The sequence below is a fragment of the Trematomus bernacchii genome, unplaced genomic scaffold, assembly GCF_902827165.1.
Source record: "Trematomus bernacchii unplaced genomic scaffold, fTreBer1.1, whole genome shotgun sequence".
NCBI classification, from domain to species: domain Eukaryota; kingdom Metazoa; phylum Chordata; class Actinopteri; order Perciformes; family Nototheniidae; genus Trematomus; species Trematomus bernacchii.
Window position 1 is genome coordinate 3,089,981 of NW_022987477.1, and position 25,686 is coordinate 3,115,666.

General features: G+C 41.4%; 1 protein-coding gene and 1 long non-coding RNA gene across 2 annotated transcripts; one reads left to right on the forward strand and one right to left on the reverse strand.

The window, feature by feature from the left end:
* Positions 1-744: 744 nt before the first annotated feature.
* On the reverse strand, positions 745-25,436 carry LOC117495128. The gene is made up of 5 exons (XR_004557158.1): positions 25,273-25,436; positions 7,437-7,475; positions 3,780-3,871; positions 2,254-2,483; positions 745-1,179 (listed from the first exon to the last, which is right to left on the reverse strand). It is a non-coding gene; the product is annotated as an uncharacterized LOC117495128 (long non-coding RNA).
* Positions 5,074-6,837, forward strand: bhlhe22 (basic helix-loop-helix family, member e22). Its single transcript, XM_034146225.1, has one exon. It carries the CDS (start codon positions 5,182-5,184, stop codon positions 5,974-5,976), a length of 795 nt encoding a protein of 264 aa, XP_034002116.1. The 5' UTR covers positions 5,074-5,181; the 3' UTR covers positions 5,977-6,837.
* Positions 25,437-25,686: the final 250 nt, after the last annotated feature.

Sequence of the window (25,686 nt, forward strand, 5' to 3'; positions counted from 1 at the left end):
AAAATCCGATTAATGACATTTAGTGTAGCCTATTTCTGGAGAATTGTTGAGCAGATCTGACACAAGTGAACATCTTGTTCCAGCGACACATAGAGGGAAATCTACTCGTTGAAATTAGAATTTTCGCAGTGAAGCATGGTGCAGTTTCGCCATCCTGCAATAACCTAAAAAGGCCTTGAGTGACAGGTTATTACACTGAGATTAATTCGAGGTGCATATTAACTCCCATAAGCACTCTGGGATGCAAAGTATGGCGGTGAGGTGGGCGAGGGACTTCTGCATATATGAAGTGAGATGTCCGAATCAATTGATATTAAGAGGTTGGAAAATGTTAACCAACAAACATTTTGACAGATAGCTGAAAGAGTCTTATGCACCATCATCCTCTTATTTTAGTGCGTCTCCTAGTGGCGTTTAAGGGCACTGCACTATCACATGAAACTACGATAAATGCTAAGACTTTTGCAGACATAAGCATTTGATTTGACACACGACAGAAACACATATGGAGGTACACTGTACGCAAGCAAAACTATTGTTTTTTTTAAAGCGTTGCATTTCCATGTCACATTTTGACAGATAATCAGATGTTGATGAATGCATATCATCGCAGAGAATGGCGGAAGGAGTGATGGATGGAAGAAGGGCCAGGTGGGGGGAGAAGGGGGGTTATCCAATCATTTCACCAACCCATTAATGTTGATTTCCTTTAATCCTCCAAATAAGCAATGAGTGGTGAAAACAATCAACGCTACAGAGAGTAGAGGAGAGAGTTCGTCTATTTTCTAACAATAATGAAATGCAGAGACATTCACTGCCAGTGAAAAAAGTAGTGCAAAAGAACATTAACAAGTGCTAAAATAACCTGAGTGAGTGAAGGAGGGACACTGATCCACAATCAGCTGTTTGAGGATTCAGCTCCGATATGTCGCAGGTGAGCAGGGGAATCATGTCATGCATATGGCTCAGAGCTGGGTGTGGATGTAGAGCACCACAGGACCAAATTGGAATTTCATATCAGGACTGTACAGCCTCAGAGTCTGGCATCCACTGATAACCAAAATCTTCAAAGTTGAAAGGAATCCACCAGGCTGCCGTACAGCATGTTCAGCGGCTCCTGCGTCACCCTCTGCTGCTCCTTCACACTCTGCTGCTGCATTAGAAAGTAGAGCCTGCCCTCTGGTGGTGAGAAGTGGAATTACTCTTTGGATGCACAAGAGATTATTTTTGAAAAGGCAATTTTAATTAACGTTTGTATTTATTACACTGTGATTGAGAATAACCCACCGGATTTTAAATGCAAATTAAATGAATTATTTAATATTTTGTAATACTTTAATATGTCATGCATGGTAAGATGAAAAAAGACACAAAACTCAAAAGATCAAAGATATAAAACTACCATATATTTACTTAACGTAAAACTTCTTACCTTCAAAATAGGAATTTATTTCGTATTCCTTCTTTAATATTACCCCCTTATTACATTTCAAAAAATACAAATCATTTATTTGTATTATTTTATTATACATGTTTTATTATTTATTAAATAATTGTATGTTTGTATTTGTTTTTCCCTTATACTCACAGTCATACACATTTATACGCATGCATTATTTAACAGATTTCCCCTTAAACACTCGGTTATTTAATTCTCAGTAACTGCTAAATATTTATAATTAATTTCCTCAACATTTTCTTTTGGTTTGCTATGTCATAAATACAGTATGCATGTTTACATATATACATGTATCAGGTAACTCTGTTTGTCCTTGGGTGTTCTTGTCATTGTTGTACCAGACTGTTTTCTTTTGCAATAATAAAAACAAACCAGAAAAATCTCAAAGGTCACTCTCAGATTTTGCAGATCCCGGCCAGGCCAAATATCCTATGTTGCGATACGAAAGTGAAAAATAATGCGTTTATCTGCTTTGTGATTTGTATCCGCTTAAATATATAATGGGATTTCCACGGTACAGCCACCAAGTTTCATGAAAATCATACCAGTAGTTTGCCTGTAATCCTGCAGACAAACTAAAACAACAAACCAAAGTGACCACATGACCTTGTGGTAAAAATAACAACCCTTTAGCTCAGGTAGAGAATCAATCCTGATTTCTGTGTGGAAGTTTCTTTAATGGTTTGAGCACTTCCTGTCATGCTCCTGCGTCTAAACTTCCCTTTCCTCCGGATTTAAATGGATGCTTGTTCTCTTTCCTAACACAGTTTTACCTTCAGTGCTCTCTTCATTACCAAAGTGCTGACAGACTGTGGCTGTAATGGTTGTGCCACGGTCCTGGCCCATCTTGTCTCATTAGCCGGACCCGATTGGCCATGAAGGTGTTCTCTTGCTGTCTCAGGATAAAGCGACTGTCTCTGCCACTCGTTAGATCATAACTCCTCCAGTATCCTGCCCCCACGGCCTCTCATGGAGCCTCAGCCCGGAGACGGAACATACGCTAATTGAAATGTGCTGGAAAAAGCTGAAAAACATTGACCTTGAATGTAATGTTAATGCAGCTGCAAAGAACTTTCCTGACATGAACACTGAGACCCAGCACAGGGGGAACATATAACAGAAATTCAGCATAAAACAAGTTTCTCTGCTTGGTTAGATTTTAAATAAACACGTGTCTAAAGATTAGACTGGAACAGCTACCTATCTTTACTCAAGTAAAGATAGTGTCCCCACACCGGGGACACATGTTTATGTATAAAAGACATAAAAAAGTGCATTTTGCATGATAGGTCCCCTTTAAAGTATTTTTTTAAAGCTAATACTTTTTTACTTCTACTTAAGTAACATTTTGAATGCAGGCCTATTACTTATAACTGAGTATTTTTACACTTTAATTAAAGGTGGGGTAGGTAATTTTGGAGAAACCAGCTCGAGTGCGCTAGAATTTGAAAATACACAGCCGGAAAAAACCTGCCACTTCCTTACAGAGCCCCTCCTCCAACACACACGAACGCGCACATGACCAATGAGGGCACGAGATAAGTTTGTGCACAGATGGAAGGCTGACAGGCAGGTAGGCCATCCAGTTGTTTTAGCCGGGCCAGCTAAAATGATTGGTCGTGCTTTTTACAGTACTACGGCTTCCACAGATGACATTTTTTTATGGATTTTTTGTCAAAGCACTTCAGATATTCATTGCTATCGGGATGTTAAGAGCATTCCATGGAATATAACAAAAAGTGTATCTCGAGCCGGTTTCTCAAACTTACCTACCCCACCTTTAAGTTAATAATCTTCCTCCACCTCTGTAAAGAAGTCTACAAACTGAGTTAATTCCTCAGCTTTATACAATGAAAATATCTCAAATATTTTCTTCCGTGTCCCTCTCACGGTATTAAATAACGAGTGGATTTTTGAACAGAACTTGTCTTGTGACGTACTGAAGGAGCAGACCTCTCTACAAAGATCCATTCAAACTAAATCTGTAGCTGCCAAGGTTTTTTATCAGAGGGTGAAGGAATCCACTCCATATCCCCTGTGGTTTCAATCGGCAGGGGTCACCTGTAATCACTGCTAAAGGTAGCTTACATATGGGCAGCACACTGGCATGGTAACTAGGTAACTTGGAAGTGGAGGGAGGTTTTTGTCCTGAAGGCATTGCAGCATGTTTCTACAAAAGGCTTCCAGGGGGGGGGTAATTACTGAACAGGCTTTTTGTGAAAGAGGTGAAGAAGAATGTGTTGCAAGCAGTAAGAGAGTGGGTCATAATGAATCTCAGTGAGCTGTGGGGTCACCTGGGCTACGGTGGACTTTGAGATACCTGTGGAGTTGGTGTACGACGTCTAATAAGAGGAAAGGGTCTCTGCATGTTCAGCACCGGACAGCTCCCACAGCAATGGTTGAGGTAAACATCTATGAACCAAAGACAAAAAGAAAATTACAAACTGTATGCCCCTAGTTTGCACAACACTTATTTACAGTTGCTTTACTATTTCAAATGGAACAAGTAGATGGCATTTTTACAATTTACCAGATAAATATTAGGGATTTTCTTTAGCCCTCACATGATGGTGTGCCAAAGGGTAGAGAGCTGGACAAAGCTTAGTTGATGCTGAGTACATTTTCCCTTGTTGGTGTACTGCACCACTCAACCCAGTAGATGGCAGTATGACCTCAGGTAAATGTTGGTCAGGGAAAACCAAGAGACGTTCTGCACTGCAAGAATATCCGTGTTGGTTTTGGGAGATTTAGAATACAAAGCAGGGGAAATGAAATGTGCTGGTTGGGGTTTTCATAAGGATGATGTGGTCTGAAGTCTGCTAAAGAGTGTCATGTCAAGTTCGGTAACTATATGCTTGGTCTCTCTTTGAATTCAAGTGGAGGTTTGATGCCACATAAGAAAAGAGAAGCTAACCAAATAGTGATAAAAGTAATGAAAACAACACTAGTCTATTGGCTTTGAATCCTATAGACTTCTACAAAAGGGATTGACTAAAAGTACAACTTCTCACACAAAAGAAGGTCCATGAAGAATATCCCCTTTTATGATCAGACTCTCTTCTAAAAACACAGTTGCTAAATGACTTGTAAACACACACTTGAAGGGAATGATAGAGCACACGCGGTATTGTTTGCCATGTTTAAATGCCATTAATTAAAACGTTAACCTGATTGGGTGAGGAGTGAGAGGGGTGAGGGGGGTCTCTATCCCAATAGGCGAATCCTTTTTAATAACCCGCCTCGAGATAATGATGTAAAAAGACTCAGGCGTCTCGTGCGTAACGAGGATCATCGCGGAGATCCTGTGAAGGTGAATGAGAGAGAGAGAGAGAGAGAGAGAGAGAGAGAAGAGAGAGGAGAGAGAGATGAGAGAGAGAGCTAAGAGAGAGAGAGAGATAGAGAGCGAGAGAGAGAGCGAGAGAGAGCATCCGAGAGAGAGAGAGCTAGATCGGATGAGAGATAGAGAGATAGAGAGAGAGAGATGAGCGGGATATGAAGAAGAGTGAGAGAGTGAGAGAGAGAGGGAGTGAGAGAGAGAGTCAGAGAGGCACTTATTACTTGAGTCTCCTCCTCGTCTCCACACCTCAGCTGACAAGTCGAGCAAGCCTGCAACTTCTCCTCTGACACACAACTAAACTAAAGCAGGAAGAACACAGGGCGAAACTCATAGAGGCGCGCGCAGAGTTCCCAGAAGAGACCGTTGCCCGCACGAGCAAGAGCCCATGGAGAGGATGAACTTGAACGGAGGCGCGGGGGACATTTTTCACAAAACTCTCAGCGCTGTGTCCACTAAGAAAACGGACCCCTTCCGGTCGTCGGCTGGCATTGAACTCGCAGCCAGAGACCGCCAGTCACCGATCAGCTGCTTTGACCAGACCGAGCAAGACTCCATCCAGCCGGGAGGACTTGCAGGAGGCAGAGGGGGTCCACTGGGTCTGCCCACCGGATCTTTGTGCGTCAATTTCGGTGAGAGCGCCAACAGGACCTCTGCGGCGGAGAGCAGCGGCGGGGACGAGGACGATGACAGCGATGAGAGGTGCGAAATGATCCTTCTGACTGACGGGAGGAGCGTGCCCATTGGGAAACCAGGAGGTAAGAAAAACAAAGAGCAGAAAACACTGAGGCTAAACATCAACGCCAGAGAGAGGCGGAGGATGCACGACCTGAACGACGCGCTGGATGAGCTCAGAGGGGTCATCCCTTACGCGCACAGCCCCTCGGTGAGGAAACTCTCCAAAATTGCCACTTTGCTGCTCGCCAAAAACTACATCCTCATGCAGGCGCAGGCACTGGAGGAGATGAGGCGGCTGGTGGCGTATCTGAACCAGGGTCAAGCCATCTCTGCCGCCTCGATACCGGCCACCACCGCCCTCGCAGCTCCCGGGTTGGGCGCGTACGAGCAGCCGCCTGGATATCCCTTCCCACCCGGGGTGGCTTCAGCGTCCTGCCCACATAAATGTGCCCTATTCAACAACGCCACCGCCAGCCTCTGCAAACAGTGCACTGACAAGCCTTAAGACTCCACAGACGCACAGGGGAGAGTTTGAAGAACACTTTGGGAGACCTGTGTTGTTGATAGGCTAGAGACGAAGAAGTAATGCCGATGAATACTTTTATAATATTTACTAAATGCATTCAAAACGCGCTTTTTTGTTCAAACAATACTTGATTGTGTATATAAATCATCCTTTAAGTGCTGGTATGAATGACAGTGAAGACCAAACGCGAGGCCTGTGCGTGTGGCTGTGGTTCAGTGAGTTGTTTATCACGTGGACCTTTTTTTCCCTGGAGATTTGGGTGACCTGACAACCTGCGACTTTTTAAAAACATGGACACCTTCCTGGAGCGTTAGTCCAACCTCACTGCTGCTTCCTTATTTATTGATTTTTGCGAGTTTTTATTTCCCTCACCTCAGAGACATTTGCTTTCTGGTTCGAGGCCTGTTGTCATGAACTTTTCTATTGAACACGTGGAATGTCATGAACAAGGAGATGAAATAGATGCTGGTTTCAGATATTTATGTGCTAACCCGGACACTTGTTAATAGATGCGCACGCCTATTACAATTCTTTAATGGGGCACTGTGATATAATACTATTCAAGAAACATTTAGAAACCTTCAAGAATCAAGCTGTTTCGGTGTGTCTTTTTGTAATTTATTAATTTGGATATTGATATTGGATATTCTGCCTGCATTGCACATTGTAGTCTCTTTCTGAGTTGTTGTATTTTTTTTTTACACAATATGATCGAGGTCTTCAGATGAATCGCGTTGTCAGGTCAAGATGTGGATTATTGTAGATACTTTAGTTATTATATGGGCGAAGAGGGCCATTTGTATGTATTTCAGTGTTGAAAAGCTTTATTAAAATATTTTGAACAACATAAATACTTCTGCTCCTTCATCTGGTGTCAAACGTAGTGTCAGTGAATGCTGCGTTTTTAGAATTAATCATGTTTTAAAAATTGCAAAACATTTTTATTATAGTGCCTATTATGACATTAGACCACCCGTTTCTGAGTGATCTCATTTCTCCGACTCTCACGACGTGTCAAGTACACTGAGAAACAATTGGTCAATCATTTTCTGCTCCATCAAAACCGATAACTTTTATTTTCTTGAGCTGAAAGTGACGCCAAGTCTTGGGAGCGAAGGCCAGACGTGTAGGCTGAACATCGCCTCAAGGCAGAACAAAAAACAGCTCTCATGCTCCTGGAAACAAAAACAAAAACTCTGTCCACCTTTATTGCTTTTATTAAAACAATTACCGTGACGGTGTGTGATAATACGTTAATTCGAAAACAAGTGTGTATGAAAACTGTCGACTGTAATACCTGCCTTCACGCAATGAAACACATCGTTAAGGCAATTAGACCTCCAGAATGTGATTAAGGAATGTAATTACGACACTGCTCATTGCCGTAATTTGGTGTCTTTAATCACCACGCAGCCATCAGCTGACTCCCATACACTCACCCTTTGTCCTCCTCGGTCGTCTGTCCACACCAGGAGATTCTGATGAGACAAAATATCGTGAAATGTAAAGACATTATTTAAAATCCTAAAATCTTAAGTCTTTCTACTAAGATATTAATCTCCAAAATGCAGACAGGAAGTGAAGATGGATCAAATGAGAAGACTGCGTTTAGGCCACACACTTTTTCCAATTACGCACGAAATCAAGGGGAAGAAATACAGTTATTACGAAATGAAGCAACAATTTTACTGATGATTAAGTTACTTAAACTTAATTGTTGTCACATACAGTAAGGCCATTAAAGACTTCAGTACCATGGACAGAGGCAACTGATGTTAAATGCAACATACTGAGATTTTCTTTCTCACTAGATGAATTAGTGTACTGCCATTTCTTTTTTATTGTGGATTTTCAACAATTAAGCATTTCCTGTCAGACTATCGGCTTTGATTAAATTGTTAGATTGACCTGCAGAGATTTACAGCTCTAAATGCAACAACTATAATCTTAAATTCAACACCGTGCAGACGTTAAAAAATATATGCAAGTAGACAACAGACATCTTCACAATCCATTGTAAATGTCAATATTAAAACATTTTCAAGGCAAAATGATTACCTGCTAATATATCCCAAACAATCCTTGGTTCAATGTGAAAAATGTAAAATTAAATACTCACTTCAAATCAAATAAATTCAACAAAATACCCAAATATAGATCTATTGCCTCACAATGTCTTTTAGATGACAGATTAAAAAAAGAAAAAACATAAAATAACTAAAGATAAGATTAAAAAAATAAGATTGTTCTTATAATTGAAATGATAAATGAGTTTCTTTTCTTTAAACATGAGAACAACAGTGACATTGTGTGTGTGTTTTTCCTCCGCTCTCCGACACAGCTTTGTGTCTGTATGATGAGCCCCTCCGACAACAGGGTCATTACAGTGTCCCCTTTAATCCCATCACACTCCTGAATGCCTTGAATCCTCACACAACGCCTCTTAATCAAGAAGGGAAATGATCAGGAGACATCAAAACAGCTCATGCAGAAAATCCTGCAGCAGCTCCTCACGTTTTAGGACTGGTATTTGTAAGTTTCGACACAGGAATGGATGCTTTTCCTCCACTGCTGTTTGCTAAGAGACTTGAGCAAAAGACATTAATTATGCAACATGCATTAATGCACAAATGACTGGAGCATTTAACCCATACTAATATTCACATTAGCCCAGAGGAGGAGATTCCCTAGGGGTGAGACAGAGCCACATGCACGTGGAAAACAGACAACACAAAAAAATATCAAAGGCAGAAATGTACGACTATTTACTACTAAACCATGATTTAAGTGACGTTCAAAATGGAAAGCCATAATTTCCCTCTTGATGTGGGAACTGCTCGACACTCGGTGGTGTTTGAGCCATCGCTACAAGCTGGGGAAATGTCACGCGCACACACACACACACACACGAGGGGCTCTGAAATGTTATGTGTGTGTGTGTTGGACTGACACTCACAAGTTTTTCCTCAGTGGCCACAGCCAGTGGCCATAATAGGCAACATCGATTTTTATTCATGAGTCTAATAAAGCTGAATCTTTCTTAGAGGCATTTACAGCGAGATTCAGGGCTCATGAATAAAAGTGGAAGATAAAAAAAAAACACCCCTTTTCATAAACCATAAAACGTCCAATTTACCATATCAAGGGCCAGCAGGGTGCCTATTCATAACGCGGATGTGATGTCTGCTAAGGATGATAAACACGAAAGTCAAAATATACATAAGAGCGTTGAATTGAAATGTCCCCTTCATATCAGTAACAGGCTAAACTCTGGCAATGGATTCATCCACGCTGTGTCATATTGTGTGTTTAAAAGATATATGTGGCGAGCAGGCCGAGGCTCCAAATCAACTGTGGGCGGTAATTCACTTTTGTCAGGCTGCTGATAGAAATGCAGAGTGTTGTCTTTGTGTTGTGCACGATGCAGGATATATAATACAAGTGTGAGACTAAAAGAGGTCAATTCTGATATGTTAAGTATAGCTTGTTGTCCGAGTGTTTCTCTTTCATTATGAGCCATCGAGGTCCAGCAGTTTGTAACATTTTAGATGGATTTTCCAAAATGTGATATGACACTTCTTTAGATTTCAACTGTGTGGTTTTATTTTATTCCCACTACATAGAAGAATATAGCTTTTTTAGATACCTCAATATCCAATATCAACTACTGTCCGAGTTGCATAATTCCTATTTTTTTTTTTTAAGATGATCAGGAAATGGATTTAGAGTTGTGTATAACAGAGCAGCAAGGAGAAGAGTTTCCAGCGTCAATGTTCACTACACAGCATAATGCAGATTAAGACAATAAATTCAGACATTTCATTCAAGTTCATTTTGTTAAAATGATATCCAAAAAGAACATTACTTTTTGCATTATCGTAAATTATCAATCGGAGATCTATTTTAAAAACTCCGTCTGATATATTTTGACGAACGATACGACTCGATGTCAGTCACAAAAAGACATGTCACAATACATGACGGCAAACTGTGAACAAAAAGAATTGTATTGATACTTACCACCCACAAGTAGTGCTCTGTTTGGGTAAAGTGATGAGGCACTCTCTGATACAAAAATATAAAACAATGAAATATGGTAGACTTTTCTGAATTCAGCCACTTTAACTAAGTGTAGGGTTATTGTTGATCATTGTTATCTTTAGATTAAAACACATGCCAGTGCACTGTACATACTGTGTGGATCATTAAAGCAGATTATTTAGGAAGTTCTTTTAACTAATCTAGAGTTCATTCAGGCCAATTTTCTTTCAATTCTAACAACGCTAAAATACATATCCATACATTTCTGACTATGTTTTGGCTTTTGACGTTGAGGGGAATGTTGTTTTCTCGGAGGCAGCCTGGAGGTCAGGTAAACATATGGTGCCGTGTTTAGCTCTGGAAGCTCTAACAGGGCGAAATAAATGACGTGGTAATGTGTGATTATCCTCTCATCTGGAATACAATTGTTCAGTAACATCTCTAATATTCCAACTGCCTCCATATTAATCAGATTAAAGTCCCAATCCCCTAATCCCTGTTTACCGATGGCTCCGTCTTTGTGCCGTAATCTGATGTTCTTTTATTTCGGCGGGGATTAAAGCGTGTCATGGCAGAGCGCAGTAATTTGTGCTGTTGTTTTGAACAGAACGGGCTCTGGCGCTGTACAGATTTTCTCCAGAACAACAATTTACTCTGGATTTGGGGAAACAAAAACAGGTGCATTTAAATTAAGTCCCTACATTCTGCAAACATTTGGAAATCAGTTTTACGAGTGCTGTCGGGAGACAATTCATTTGGTTTTGTTGACATTTTATGGTGCTCTTGCTTAAAGAAGTCTGATGTTTGTTTTTTTTACACGGTTCCTTAAAATTGGATTTTGGCAAATTGAAATGTCGCAAAAAAATGTCAAGTTGTTTTTCCAACAGACTTGTAGTGTATTAAAGTGTTCACACAATGGTTATGTTGTAGAGGCTCCTCAGACAGCTGTGAACTTTCCATTTCTGTGACCTTAACATTAGGATCATGTGCCGCTGTTTGATGTACAGTGACCCTGCAACCTCATGTGAACTGGCAAACACAACATGATACATTCACGACACTGCGAGACAATAATCTTTAAAAAGGTAATGCACGTCATGGATTTGACTCAGGTTTAAGTCTGTGTGTGCAGTCGTGTGTGTGTTCTGGTGTGAGAGTGACAGGGATCACTTGTCCTGATCAATATGCAGCTCCTGACCCGCTCAGGTTCATTAAAGCGAAGGCGAGGTGGATTCCATCTCCACTCTCTGATATTCATTAACTCTGGCTCCCAGATTGAAATAAAGACATGATGATGACACAATAACAGTGTGAATCGCTCACTGCTCATTTCATATACACACACACACACTCTTTCTTTTTGTTTCCCTCACACACACACACTCACACGGATCACAAGACAGATCGGCGAGTTGCGGTTGAAGCTATAAAGAAGCCGGTGTCTAATACCGCCTGAGTTGTGTGTTCTGATACCGACAGCTACTTGTTTACGTGTTATTCATTTCCTGATTGTTGGGACAGGTTTCTGATTAAAGTGTAATCTGAAGATTAAGGTGCACTACAGCCAAGGTTAACTGTATGTAAACAAAGGCATCAAAAAAAGAGATGAAAACAATCCAAACACTGCCTGCTTTTGAGGTCATTTACCGACTTATAATCAATCCCGTTCTCTCCAGGAATTTTATAATTATAGAGTTGGTTTCAGTGTAAAAATGTGGAAGCAGACGACGTGCTTCCCTCGGCTGAGAGTCTGTCATGTTACTAGAGCATGAAAGCGCGGCCGTTAGTGTAACACTTGCTTGGCTGATCTTCCTGATGTGCTGAGTGCTACTCCAGGCTTCAGTGTATCTGTCTGAGCAGAGGTCTTTAACAGCCATGAATGCCAAGCATGGGGGAGGCAGGCCAGGCCAAGCGTAACCACGGCAGCCCAATGTCCTTGGCTCCTCGGCGGCCTTCACCTCACACTCCCTGCACAGTGAATTTTATGGCTAATTTCCGGCAATTTATCCTGGCACTTTCAGAAGAGAGATTCCTGCGGGAATAATGTGCATAATTTGCATAAATCATCCTGATAGAATGCATATCAGCATGTAACCCCAACCCCCCCCCACACCACACCACACACACCCTCCAACCCCCCCCCACCCACCCCTGTCTGATGCTGCAGCGTTTACTTTGTAATCAAAACTGACTCTTTTCCAACCGGCGGATGCACGAGAGCCATGAGAAGGGGGTCGGAGTTTAGGCGGGTAATTACAAGGAAGTGACACACACACACGCGCGCACACACACACACACACGCACACACACACACACACACGCACACACACACGCATGCACAGAAAGCTACAGCAATACAAATAAATATACTGTAGATTCAGCCTCACAATATAAAAGAAAAGTTTATATATCCGGACTTAACTGTTTTAAAGTGTAATAATGAAGCACAAAGGCATAAATAGTCCTATCTCGGCTCTTTAAGTGTGATTTTTGCATTAAAAATGTTGCATTATTTTTGTACTTAAAATGTTTTGATACAGCTTTTAGGACGGTAAATTATAGGCTCAATTTTGTCTCTTTTACACACTCTAGTATCAAGCTCTAATCTGAGCCCCTTATTCGCTCTTTGTAGCAGTAAGACATTGAGGGTCCACAGGCCTGTTTTTCAAGAGCTCCTTCTAAGCGAGCGATTGTCTGAGGAGAAGAGACGGGGGTCAGCGCGCAGCATCCCCCCCTCGCTGTGATCTAATTTGACGTACAGTGAGAACGCGCATAGTCTCTTGGACTGCCTTTGCTACTAAAATCAGCTGTGGTCAAAATCGGCTTTTGTTGCTTTGAGGAGGTGTGAGATGAAAAAACGGAGGACTGTTGCAGGATGAGGTTCTGGATTTCAGTGCAATCGCAGATAAAAAAACGCAAGATGGAAATACTAGACGACGATGTTAACTAATCGGAGCGGACACACAGACAAAACAAGCTCTCTGCACTCGTTACATGCATTAGATGTTGTGACTGACAGGAGAGAAGTTGAGTGCGTTGTAGAGAGTCAGAGTGAGCGCTTTGTGTTACTAATACCAGTTTCTTCCACTGGCGCTCATCCCGGAGTCTCAAGATCTCAGATGGTATCACTGGTGACAACAGGACAGTCGTCCGCTGGGTGGACGTTAATCACAATAATACAGGGCAGCCTAATCACGACTCACTGATCAAGCGCTAAATGACATGCCTGCCGTACCCACTGTAACCAGCGCGCTGCACAGGGACTCAAACACCAAGTCTAGCCCTATTTCAGGGGGGGGGGGGGGGGGGGGGGGGGGGGGGTGGGGACGACGACGACAGTGGTTATGAGGCTGGTGCACAGCCATCCAGACAATAATTACTCGATGACTGTGGTCACATTAGGGATCAGTCAAAGCAGATTAATTTCGACTGATAGCATTGGTCCCTCCTAAATGCAGATTTTCTTAATAAGAGTGAAATTGTGTCGCTGAGAGGGTGAGGGACTCTGAGCTTTGCTATATGGGGAACTCCAATTACTTATGTAGGGAGACAATGTCTTCTTTGCATGAATGAGACGGCACTGAATGTCGGCGCAAAATTAGCGCGCAAATGTGTTTTTTAAGTAGCACCGGTCTGATGTGTGTGTTTGTATGCGTAGACTGTATGCACAAGCACAGACAAGGCAGTGTGTGTGTGTGTGCGTGCGTGTGTGTGTGTGTGGCACCGGTAGGCCTTTCACTAAATACCCAGAGACCCCGAGAATTACCCAGAGCAGAGAGGACAGCATCTGTTTGTGTGCTTGTGCCGAGCAAACAAGGCAATTTAGAGAACACCAAGGGAGCAGCTAATAAACACAACCTTATTCCCCCTTCCTCCTACACCTGGCTCTGAATAATGCAGCGCTACAGTACGGACGCCTGTCTGTCTCTGTGCGATTGTGTGTGTGTGATGCAATGCCAAAGCCTGGTTCACCTGACGAGGAGGGTATATTTCTTTGCACGTGTGTCGTATGTGTGCATGAGCAATTGTGTGGCATGTGAGTGTAACCATTCATCATTCTACAGTGAGAGGCATGCCAGGGCTGCTGGGAAATGGCAGGTCTGTGTCCCATCATGCCCTGGCGTCTTTGTCTGTACGCCCAAAACTGTGCCAAAATGTCTGCCCTGGATACCTGGCATAGAAACAGCACTTTACTGTACACAAAGGTGGGTCCCTCACATACACTGACAAAACTGAAATGTTGACTTTAATTCAATGTATTATGTCAACAGCTTTCACAAAACGGTATTAGGTTGGTTGAAAGCAATAATATACAGGTTTAAATATAACATTTTAAACGTAATAATATTGCTTTCCACCTACCACCGTTATGTGAAATCTGTTGACATAGTACATTTAATTAAAGTCAACGTTTCAGTGTAGATGCTAGTCACAATGGCCTAATAGCATTCTACCCCTTCTTTCTTACACGCATGGATGCTGGAATCAGTGTTTTAAGATATTACACTCATCCATAAATAGATTTTTGATCTTATAATCCCTAAAAAATATGATTCTCTGCCCTGCAACCGCCGCGGTAAACATGCTCTAATGAGACCTGCAGCTTCGCTCATAGTCGCCACGGACTCTGATATGTAGCCAAAGTGACACCCAGAGAAACCCGGCACCAGACCAGACACAAAATGGCCGTCCAGTGCCAAACCCCGCCTTGGCTTTCACTTCGTATCACGCCACAGGACCTGGCTGGGGACTGAACGCTTTACAGGGCATTTAGAGAAAAACCTCACAGCCCACCGTCTACATCTGTCACTAACAGGTACAACAACGTTCTCATGTCCTCCCATAGCCTTGAAAACCCCCACTAATATTACTATAATTTGTGTTTTTTAGATGTAATTTCCATTAAAAGTGCCGTCAAATCGACTCCAGTTTGCCCTTCACCATCTCCTCTCATACCTGGCAGGCTCAAACAAAAAAAGTCCACGTTCTATCAGCCTTTGAGTCTTCCAGCCAAGACCATCCCGGAATAAAAGAGTGGGAGAAAATAAGTGCAAAAGGGGAGATTAGTTATTACATTGATTAGATTTCCAGAATGCTAATTAAAAGATGTTAGGACATGGGCCCAGCCAAGGATCAGTGGGTGCTAATGAGGACCAATAGGCCTGTGTAATCTGCGCTGTAATGAGAGTGGTTTAAATGTTAAGTTTGCGGGGAGAAGAATAAGGAGGTGGATGAACGGATAAAGCTTAGTTAGAGTGGCAATCCTGGAAAACCAATCCCATACTGCCATTAAAGCCAGTAATGGTGAGGCTTCACACCCTCAGCGAAAAGACAGAAATAAAAATGAAATGAGTGGAAATCAGAGGGGAATTCAATTATACTAAAGAGGTTTTGCACAATAAAAACATTTTATTATTAGCCAATTAACAGGATGGTTTAATGGCTGAAGGTCACATACCCCCTTGTCTTGTCTCACTTTAAGGTCTTTGTAAAGTTACAGGGCCGTACCTTTTAATGGGGAGCCCAGTGAGCCCACCCTGCTGCTCTTTCTCTCGCTGTTCCCTCAGGATTGATCAATTAAACACTTTCCTTGTTCCATCAAAAAAGGGTGAGAATGTGCACAAATAGGTTTCAAATGCACAGCGTGTTAAGATGTTTTCTATCAACATGCTCCGACTTTAGATACCAAATACTTGGGTCGGATTTGTGTCATTACTGTGTAAGAAATAAGTAAAAAAGCCCCTTGTGACTAACTGCCTCTTTTCTCAAATGTACACGCCACAACTCAAAAGATATTCACATTATCATATGACAAAGAAAATCATGAAATCCTCACAGATGCAGGTTAGTGTTCCGTCAATAAAGTAATCAAACAAAAGCAGGATTGACAGTAAACATGGTTGAAAGTGAATCAATCTGCAGCTTCAGAAAGGTCTTTACTTATTCAGTGCATGGTCGTTATTAGTGAATGAGTCTTAGTGACAGGTGCACCCCACTCATTTACAAATTAGAGCATATCACTATAATCAGCCTGCTAATCTATCACCAATAATGAGCTGTGTTGAGAGCAGGCTGGTGAATACTCGAGGAGAATCACGCTAATGGCTCTCGCTGTTTACGGCTGCTGGTGTTCAAACAAACATGATCTTATCTTGTGCATCCTCACGCTGATATTGAGAAGTGCTTTTAAAGGGGCGCTATTCTGTTTATTGTGAGGTTCATATTAGTATTTAGTGTCTCTACTGTGACATGTCTTCAAAAAGCTCATACTGTCTGTGCTGCAGCACCTCTTTTCACCCTCTGTCTGACACCAGAGCCCAGTCTGCTCTGATTGGTTAGCTGGCTGGCTCTGTTTAGAGAACCTGCTTAGAGATGTCCCGCCCCTCAGCCTATCACGTACAATGTGTTGGAGCGCTAGCCAATAGAAGTGCGAGTGTTACTTAGTGATGTTACTATGTTCCAAAAGTAAACAAAAGGAGTCCAATGGAGGCTTTGCAGACCATTTACATTCACAAAAACCTATATAACTAACAACACACTACAGGAAGGGGAAAAACACTGAAAAGCAAAATAGACCTCCTTTAAAAAGACATTGCAATAAACATATGCCATTAATAATAAAGTTTAGTTTTTGATTGTCATGGTTAGAGCTTCAATCAACGTTATTTACAGGCGATGACACGTGGCATCACGAAGCACCAGGTATGAGTGTTGTGTGTTTAACCGAGCTTAGGGCCGAACATCCACCAGGCGTTATGGTGCAGAAAAAAAAGGAGGCTGAAATTACAGTGGGGGTATGACAATGCTGATAGGCTATAAAACCATGTCATATAATGCCCCTCTAAACCCCCCCCTTAGCGTGGGGCTGGGGTCTCCTCACCATTAAGCCAATTCGTCTCCTGTTCAGAGAAGGCCGTGAGACAGATCACTCTCTTTAGGAGGTGGCTACTATTCTCATGATCAAGGTTTTCTGCCAAGGAAGTGAGCGCTGAGGCCATCTAAACAATGGCTTTAGAGAGCTGCTCAAAACAAAATGGCTCTTTATTGAAATGGGGAAAAGCCAGGGGAATAATATCCCAAATTAAGATGGGAAAACAATGATGTAGAAATAATGTAAGATTTGGTCTGCCACTTGAAGCCAGTTGTTTGATATGTCACTTTTCTAACGACCTCCCGAGAGCGGACCCCTTGATTTGCATTTTTGGTCCCTGCTCTTGTAATGGAAAAAGGTACAGCGGAGCATATTTCACTGGAACTGTCAAACCCACTCACGCCCCTCCGCAAAGCACTCAGGAACTTCATTCCATCGCCGCCCGTTCTCACGGCCGCGCTATGAAATTGACTATGACAAAATTAGCAAACCTAGACTGTTTGGACACATTCCCAATATAGTGGGTTTCAATTTTTTTCTAAATGCAATCAAGCCCCGGAACATCAAACATGAAGTCTCCTTGAGAAGTTGTTCAGTCTCTTTGGGGCCATATCCACAGCGGCTATACATTTATGTAATCGCGAGCTTGTTAGGGAGATTTCTCAGACCTATTGACAGTGACGTGCACGCCGGTTTGTCAGAGCTGACATCTGGGAAGCACAGTTCTGCTGCACCACCACGCGAAAGCAATTAGAGATCTATATTCCCAGACAGGTCCGGACTTTGGTCTACGGTGGAGGGATACATGCGGTCGTTATTAACATGACATGCGTGTCCCTAACACCGTCTACGAATGACAATCAGAGGGTCATCATGGAAAAGGGGGGCAGCAATCAGTTAAATCACGCTCTGCGGACTGGACTGTGTTGACAAGTCGGGACATCAGGATGTGTTTTCTGAGTGAACTGTTCAAGGAAGACGTAGATAACGTCACACGGGAGTAAGAGAGTAACTGGAGTAACACCAGTCAGAGGATGTTACGGCTACTGTAAGCTAGCGGAGCGGGATGGTTAATTAGAAATGTCTCAGTTTCAGTTGGACACGCTCTGCTCAAACACACATCACTTCACTTCAGCATTAAATGAATCTCTACTGGCTAAAGTAATTAGTCCAGTCTATTAATTACTACAATCACCCATTATCATGTTGGCCTTCATTTGAACATGTTTCATGGATGTAACGAGCATGTAGCAACGCTGTTTCTAGGGGATATTCTCTGTCTGGGTGCTAATTATTTTTGTAATTAAAAGGATACGTCTATATATCTTATCATCAGCAAATCCCGTGAAATAAAAAAGACAGAAGCCAACAATTTGTATGTCTTGCAATACTTTAAAATGTCACTAAGCCTTAAGGTTGTTTGTTTCTCCAGTAGACATCATTATTAAAACGAGTCAGAAATACTTATAATATTACTCAGACAAGAGGACATTTAGCTGTGCATTACTGTACTGTTTGTGCACTACATTTCATACAGCAGGAGATTGTATATTGGGTTAAAATAAACTACAAAGGTTATCCTAATGAAGGGATATGTCACCTACAGTAGGCATTGATGTGGTTCACTAATGAGTTTTTTATATTTTTTGGACAACAATTGAGATGGCAATATCAGGCTTTAACTACACAGACAATGTAGGTATTTTTGCAAGATGTGTTGATCAAACATAAAAATACCTGCCTTATGCTTTCAGATAGTGTCTAAAAGATAACAACGAAAATATAAGGCAGGTGTTTGGCCCAATATATATGAAAAATCATGTCTATTTCCATTGTAAACTATTCCTGCAGTGATCCTTATATGTTGTCCCTCTGTGAGCGGGGATGAAATGCGGATGGGGTCTGAGGAGATGGAGGTGGAGTGTGGTAAACAAGGCGGCCCTGCTCCCCAGCTGTGAAGGTGACACAGGGACGCTACACGCAGAACAAGCCCTTTTGATTAATCACAGGATATTTACTAGCTCAGATCTAATCAAGGACTGCAGGATCACAGGCTACATCATACACGGCCCAGGAATTTACAGAGCAGAGTTAACCTGTCACCTGCCACGGTACTCGTCCTTACATCTATAAACAGAGAGTGTGTGTGTCTGTGTGTCTGTGTGTTGGCCAGCAGATACACACCACAGGCAGGTCGAAAACAGCTCCAGAAGTGATTGTTTTATTTCCGCTGAAACAATATAACCTGCAGTCAGATACTTAACACATGTCGTTTGATATAAAACCTTATGGCAGAGGGGAGAAAGAGCCATTTATCTCAAGGTGGTCGCGGTAATGGGATACAAGAACGTGAGGCGTTTTCTCACAAAGTAAACTACAGCAGAGTGTGCAGACGCCCGCCTGTAGCAGAGGGAGAGTCATTGCCTCTGTAGGACACATAGCTGAGGAATAAAGCAAGATAATAGGAAAGAAAGAACTAAGCAAGTGTGATCTCTGATGGCCTATAATACGACTTTTATAACATATCAGAAGAACGTTAGTTTTAAGAGAGCCCAGCTGGCAATTTGAAAACAAATAGAAACTGGATGAATTTTACAATTACGTCTTTTAAAGCAGCATTTGTATGTCTCTGTGTGCCGTTTGAAGGTTAGTTTAGCTGTTCAAATATGTCTGGAGGGATCAGATAGAACTTTTAATAAATTCAGATAAATACACTGCAAGGTTTCAGGAAAATAAAAGGTAAAATCCAACCCAATTACAACCCAACCGTGACTTAAAGGGACCATATTAGGCTCATTTTCAGGTTTCATATTTGTATACTGTGGGAGAGAAACTCCCTCTGTAAGGGAACTTTGGGATTTTAGCCTTTGCAGACCATTTACATGCACACAAACCTACATAACACACTAGCAGCGGTTCCCAACTTGTCTAAAGACACAAACATGGACATAAGAATAACATATAGGAGATGACATTCCCATCTCAGACAACAATAAAACAAAAACAGAAGAAATAAAGATAAAAGCCCAAATTAAATATTAAAGGGTGTAAATGTAAATGCAATATTTTCCGCCAAATAATTTGCAAAACATTATGATTTGTGTGGACATTTTCATTATTAAGATTCTTTTTTATTTGAACCTCTTTTCCTTTCTCTTTCTCGATCCTCCGTCCTTAGCAACGGTCATTACAGTCCTTGACAACGGTCTGTGCTATTGGATTAACAACGCGTCACATGTTCTGAATTGACCAATCAGAACTTTATTTAGCCTCCGTATTGTTTATGGTTGAATGTGTTAAGCCCTGAGCCTGTTTTCCAGGTCTCAGGCTCGAAAATGACATTGCCAGAACAAATGACTATAACTTCACTTCTAAAAGGGGTAAATTAATAATCTTTTTTCTCAAAGCAAGGTTACATCTGTGAGTTGGATGTAGAAAAGTCAGAATCAATATAGAATGTTTTTATTTTACAGATTGAACATAGTAAAACATGTTAAATTATAGTGTCCGTCTGGGGTGATTTGGGTGGATTTTCCATATCTATGACCCCCTCGGTCGATTTTGATGATTGACACCTCTTTTTAACCGTTAGAGCCAATAGAATCGAGGGGAAGTTCCTAAAATCCATCTAAACATTACCCATTGGTGAATGAGTGATGCGTAGCCAGAATGCCCCGGAACCGGAAGCTGTCATAGCAGCTATATATGAAAACTCTGTTATTGACATAAATATGAAGATGGATTATCAGTAATCATTTCAGACACATTGGATTAACCTTCAGCAGCGTTTTTATCATTGTAATGCCATTAAACACAACTTTTGATCAGAACAACAGCATAGGCAAGACAATGTCCCGTTTTTGCTCCGTAAAGCTCTGTGTTGTGATGTCTGTGTTTGATACTAATACCTGTAGAATCTGTGGAATCTCAGCTTGCCAATTGATATCTTGTTTGTGCAGATCCGATATGTAATAAGGGTATTTATACCTAGAGTTATGTGCTAAGTGTGTTAGCATTTTTTCGCTCAGGGCTCATTTAGACGCTTCTTGTGAGACTTGTGTTTTGTTTCGGTAAAAATGGTTCATATCGTCTGTTAGGTGAGTTTCTTCCCGTTAAGTGGGTATGACACATTAATAGGTTTTCAAATGTTAAGAAGCCCTGAGACACAGTTTCACTGCGGGCGGGGGGCCTCCGGGTTGAACAGGTTAAGTGGGCCCCGAGTTGGAAAAGGTTGGGAACCGCTGCACTAGAGGAAAGGGAAAACCCCAAATAAGCATAATACGGTTCCATTAAGTGATGTATAGGATGTATATAGGAGTATAGGATTCCTGTTCAATTTGCTGTCGCCAACATATACTCATTAAAATACATTTTTACTTGTAAGAAGCATTTGCCTGAAACTGCATGAAATCGGTAAAGACATAACCTTTAGTGTGGCCGGTGCGCTGTCTGTTATTGTTAGTACGTCTACAGGAACAAACAGAGTGTTCAGTGTTTATGAAAGGGTCGGGGTAAAGTGTGGCTATTTTGTCGCCTGGTAAAATGTCACTCCACAGGGGTTTTATCTAATATCAAACAGGTTTAAAGAAAAACCGTGACAACCACTGACGCATATCAGGACGGTGAAAGGACAAAACATGAGGCCTGTATGAGAATTTATAGTATCCATGCTTCCCTGATTGTTTAAAATAGCTTTTGTCCCTCATCCATACAAATGTGATGAAGCCCTCAGCAGCAATTTGAGATAAAACACTTTTGTTTGTGTTGAATCACAAGTGATCTGTGGTGTTTAAGCAATTGATCACTTAGCGCTATTGAGCCGGATCTCTGCCACATGAGAGGCCTGGACAAATAGTTAGTCTATTAGATGAGACCGTTTTTGTCACAGTCCCCATCTCCCGGATATTTCCTCGGAGTGACGAGTCGCATTAGACGCCAGGAGGAAGAGTAATTTCTGTGTCACATCCCTTTAGCCCGACCTCACTGACAGTCGCCGAGAAGAGGGCGTTCTCACTAAAAATTAATCACATTTGCCTTTTTAATGGCATCCCTCGACCCTCTGCCAAGAATTCACAATCGTCTTTCCTGCTTTTGTGTCTTCAGCTCGAGTGATTTCAAGGAGTGTATCAATACTTACATCACCCTCTGGCCCTCGCTGCTCAGTGTTGACACTGCAGCTCTCGCAGCCAGGCCTCATGGCAGAAGGCCATACACTTTTTACATAAGCAGACAGAGATATGCAGCTGTGGATTTACGGCTTACACATCATGGTTTTAGTTCAACCAAACAAGTGCATTTTGCTGTTGGGGCACTCTAGTGAGAAACAATCAGGGAATGCAGACAACATTTGTACATTTGAGAAAAACATCGCTGTAGGTCGATGATATTTTCACTGTGTACAAACTACAATAAAGACACAATACAACATACTCTATAGCATGAGCAATAACATATATAGAGAAGGGATTGCAATACAACTATGTGTTTTCTTTTAAAAATTATTATTATACACTTATTTTCTACCATGGACTTTTTAGATTTTATTATTATCAACATTTGCTTGCCTCTTAATTTTACATATAATGCTACTCTTTTTCCTTTTTCTTCACTGTATCTTTGTTTTCTTAATTTCACCACTGGATGAATGAAAGATTTGATTCTGATTACATACATTTGAACAGTTTCTTTTTTTCCCAGTGCTAGCTATCCCTTTTCATATTTTTTTGTGTATGAGATCATCAAGCGCAAAACTGGAATCTAGTATAACATGTGCATTATTGTGATTGTTTTATCATTTGCCATGTATTCAATTCATTGGATATGAAAAATCCAACTGGTTATTTTAATCCATCTACAGTTGATTTTCTTCAAAGGATTGACTATATCACGATTAGGACTGTAACAGATTGTGAATTGTTGCTGAACCGTCACAGTACGGGTGTCACGGTCTGTTGCACACAGAATACACGGTATGTAGATTCAATAACATTTTTGCAAAGATTTAATTTCTAAAGTTGTAACTAAAGATACAAGTGTGGGTTATAGGTAAGTTATTTCACTTAATATGTATTTAATTTAAAACTAATTAAACTTAGGGATACAATAAGGATGATTCATTTGATGAGAGGACCTCTCAGTGAAGCCTCATCCTCTCAGCAAAGACAGAAACGGTTCCATCAAATATTCAGACAGATTCCTTGTGAGTGAGAAGCTGTGTAAAAATGACTGGGAAACAAAACACTTGTGGTAAAACAATGTTCTGAGGACATTCTGTCAGATTCCTCTCTTTTTTACAGATTTCATGACTGAGCTGCTGTGGCGTAAATGCTTTCAAACACTTTGACATAACATGCTGCGTCCGGAGACCCACTGCGCCTGAATAATGGATCCACAGTATGTTCCAAACAGCTGTCTTCTCTCTTTTAAAAAGTGTTCTGGTCTCATCTGTCAAGCCTTTCTTCTGAAACTTTAAAAAATATTCCACCTGGTTCTCATCACGACAGCAAGTGACCAATCAGGGGCGCTTTAACTAGCGACAAAGCACAATGATTGGCCATTAAGCGGATACAAAGTCACCACTTCTTGCTGCCCCCGCTCTTCATATTTAATTCAGAGGTTGTGTATTTCTTTAAGATTGCAACATCTGTTTGCTCCCAGTGCCAGCTCCCTCTGTCAGCCACCCTCTGTTCAATAATTCCTGTCCTGACCCATAAGAGCCCTGACATCACAGCGCCGGCTGCTCAAACTTCAGCGCGAGCAGATACAAAGGGACAGGTGCTACCAAAGCATCGGGCGAACAAAACCTGCTTCACCTAGATCTTCCGTTGTTGTTGGGATAAACCACGTGAGCCCTTTCTGTCTTCAGAGGGAATAAAGCACATGGATATGGTCCTACATATAACACAAACATTCCGAAGCACTTTTAGGGGAAACTGTGAGACTCCAATTGAACACGTTCTTTTCAACTGAAAGATACTCCTACAGTATTTCAGAGATTTACATTCTCCCTGACAACAGTTGGCAGCACCATGTCAGTAGAAATATCTCCAACATGTTTGTCAAAAACACAAGATGGACTGCACTATTCCACATACTCACTTTATTTTAGAACTATTTTTCTTTTTGTATTACTTTTACTATCTGTATTATTATTATGTTGCATTGTTGGAGAAGCCTGTGACATCAGATTTTCAACGACATAATTACTCTGTAGCTATGTTAGTTGGACAATAAAGAACCTTGAACCTTGTTATACAAGTCACCAATTCAAAATGGCAAACTGAACTGTATTCAAATAAGTTAAAAAAAAAGATATTTAGTGGTTACAAAATTGTACAAACGTATAGCTTAAAGGTGGGGTAGGTAAGTTTGAGAAACCGGCTCGAGATCGCTAGAATTTGAAAATACACAGCGGGAAGAAATCTGCTACTTCCTTACAGAGCCCCTCCTCCAACACACACGAACGCGCACATGACCAATGAGGGCACGAGATAAGTTTGTGCCCAGATGGAAGGCTGACAGGCAGGTAGGCCATCCAGTTATTTTAGCCGGGCCGGCCGAAAAAGATATTCATTGCTATCGGGATGTTAAGAGCATTCCATGGAATATAACAAAAAGTGTATCTCGAGCCGGTTTCTCAAACTTACCTACCCCACCTTTAAAGGACAATAAAGATTGAGGAAAGGCATGGTCCGAGCAGGGGCGGCAAAGAGGCAAAGTATTTATAACTTCTTATGTGATAAATACTGTGAATAAATATATATATTTTAAAGTGTATTTTTTTTAATTGATTTAATTGTACTTATTTTAATTGAATTATTATTAGGATTTTATCTTATTATTATTATGAAATGGAGCAACTCTCCCAATTTCCTTGGGGATAACTGAAGTATTGTAATTCTGATTTAAGCTAACGTTAATCAAGCAGGAGGAAAAAGTGGAGTTGTAGGAGACCATTTTTTGCATTGTCTAAACACATTAAACAGATATCTTGTGCACGAGTGAGCATTAATAACAGCCGGACAGAGTGAGATAAAAATAAACTACAGTGTGTTCATCGTAATGAAGGTTCATGTCATCCAGTGCAGCAACAGACAAAAGGGAAGACATTATTTTTTTTATAACGCTATTTACGCAATAGGGGATTTTAAGTTTGATCATGATTAGGATGTTTTTGTATTATTTAGGCAACTTCTATCCAGACCATGTGTAGAGGTAATGTATTGACTGTGGCAGGTGAACATCAGACGTACATCTTGTCAACATTTGGATGATCAAAGCATTTGTCTGGTTTTCTCAGCGTGATCCTCGTTGTCAGAGACACTGAAGGTGGCGGGGTCTATAAACAGATGCTACCCACTGACCTTAGAGGACATGGTGGAGGGGCCAGATGTTTGGACGACTTCCCAACCTTGGGACCAGCTGACGTGGCAGTGATGGAGACAGGGACTGGCAGAAGAAACTGATCTAGTGGCATCAAAGGTTTCCATTTTTTCATCCCACTTTTTTTTCTGCGTCGGTCTTAACCCCCCCAAAACTGGGCAGTCCTGGAAGGCAGGGAAAGATGGAGGATAGGCGATGAGAAATATGTAAACACAGAAGAGACAGAGGGAAGGAGGGAGGGAGGACTGGTCAGTGGTGCTGACGGTTGTCACAGATGTTGAGTTCAGCACAAAACTCTGCCAGAAGCCATCATGTCAGAGCTAAGTTAGCCGAATGAACAAGAACAACTCCAGGCCCTGCCACTTTAAATATCGCTCACAATTCAACAGCTGTTT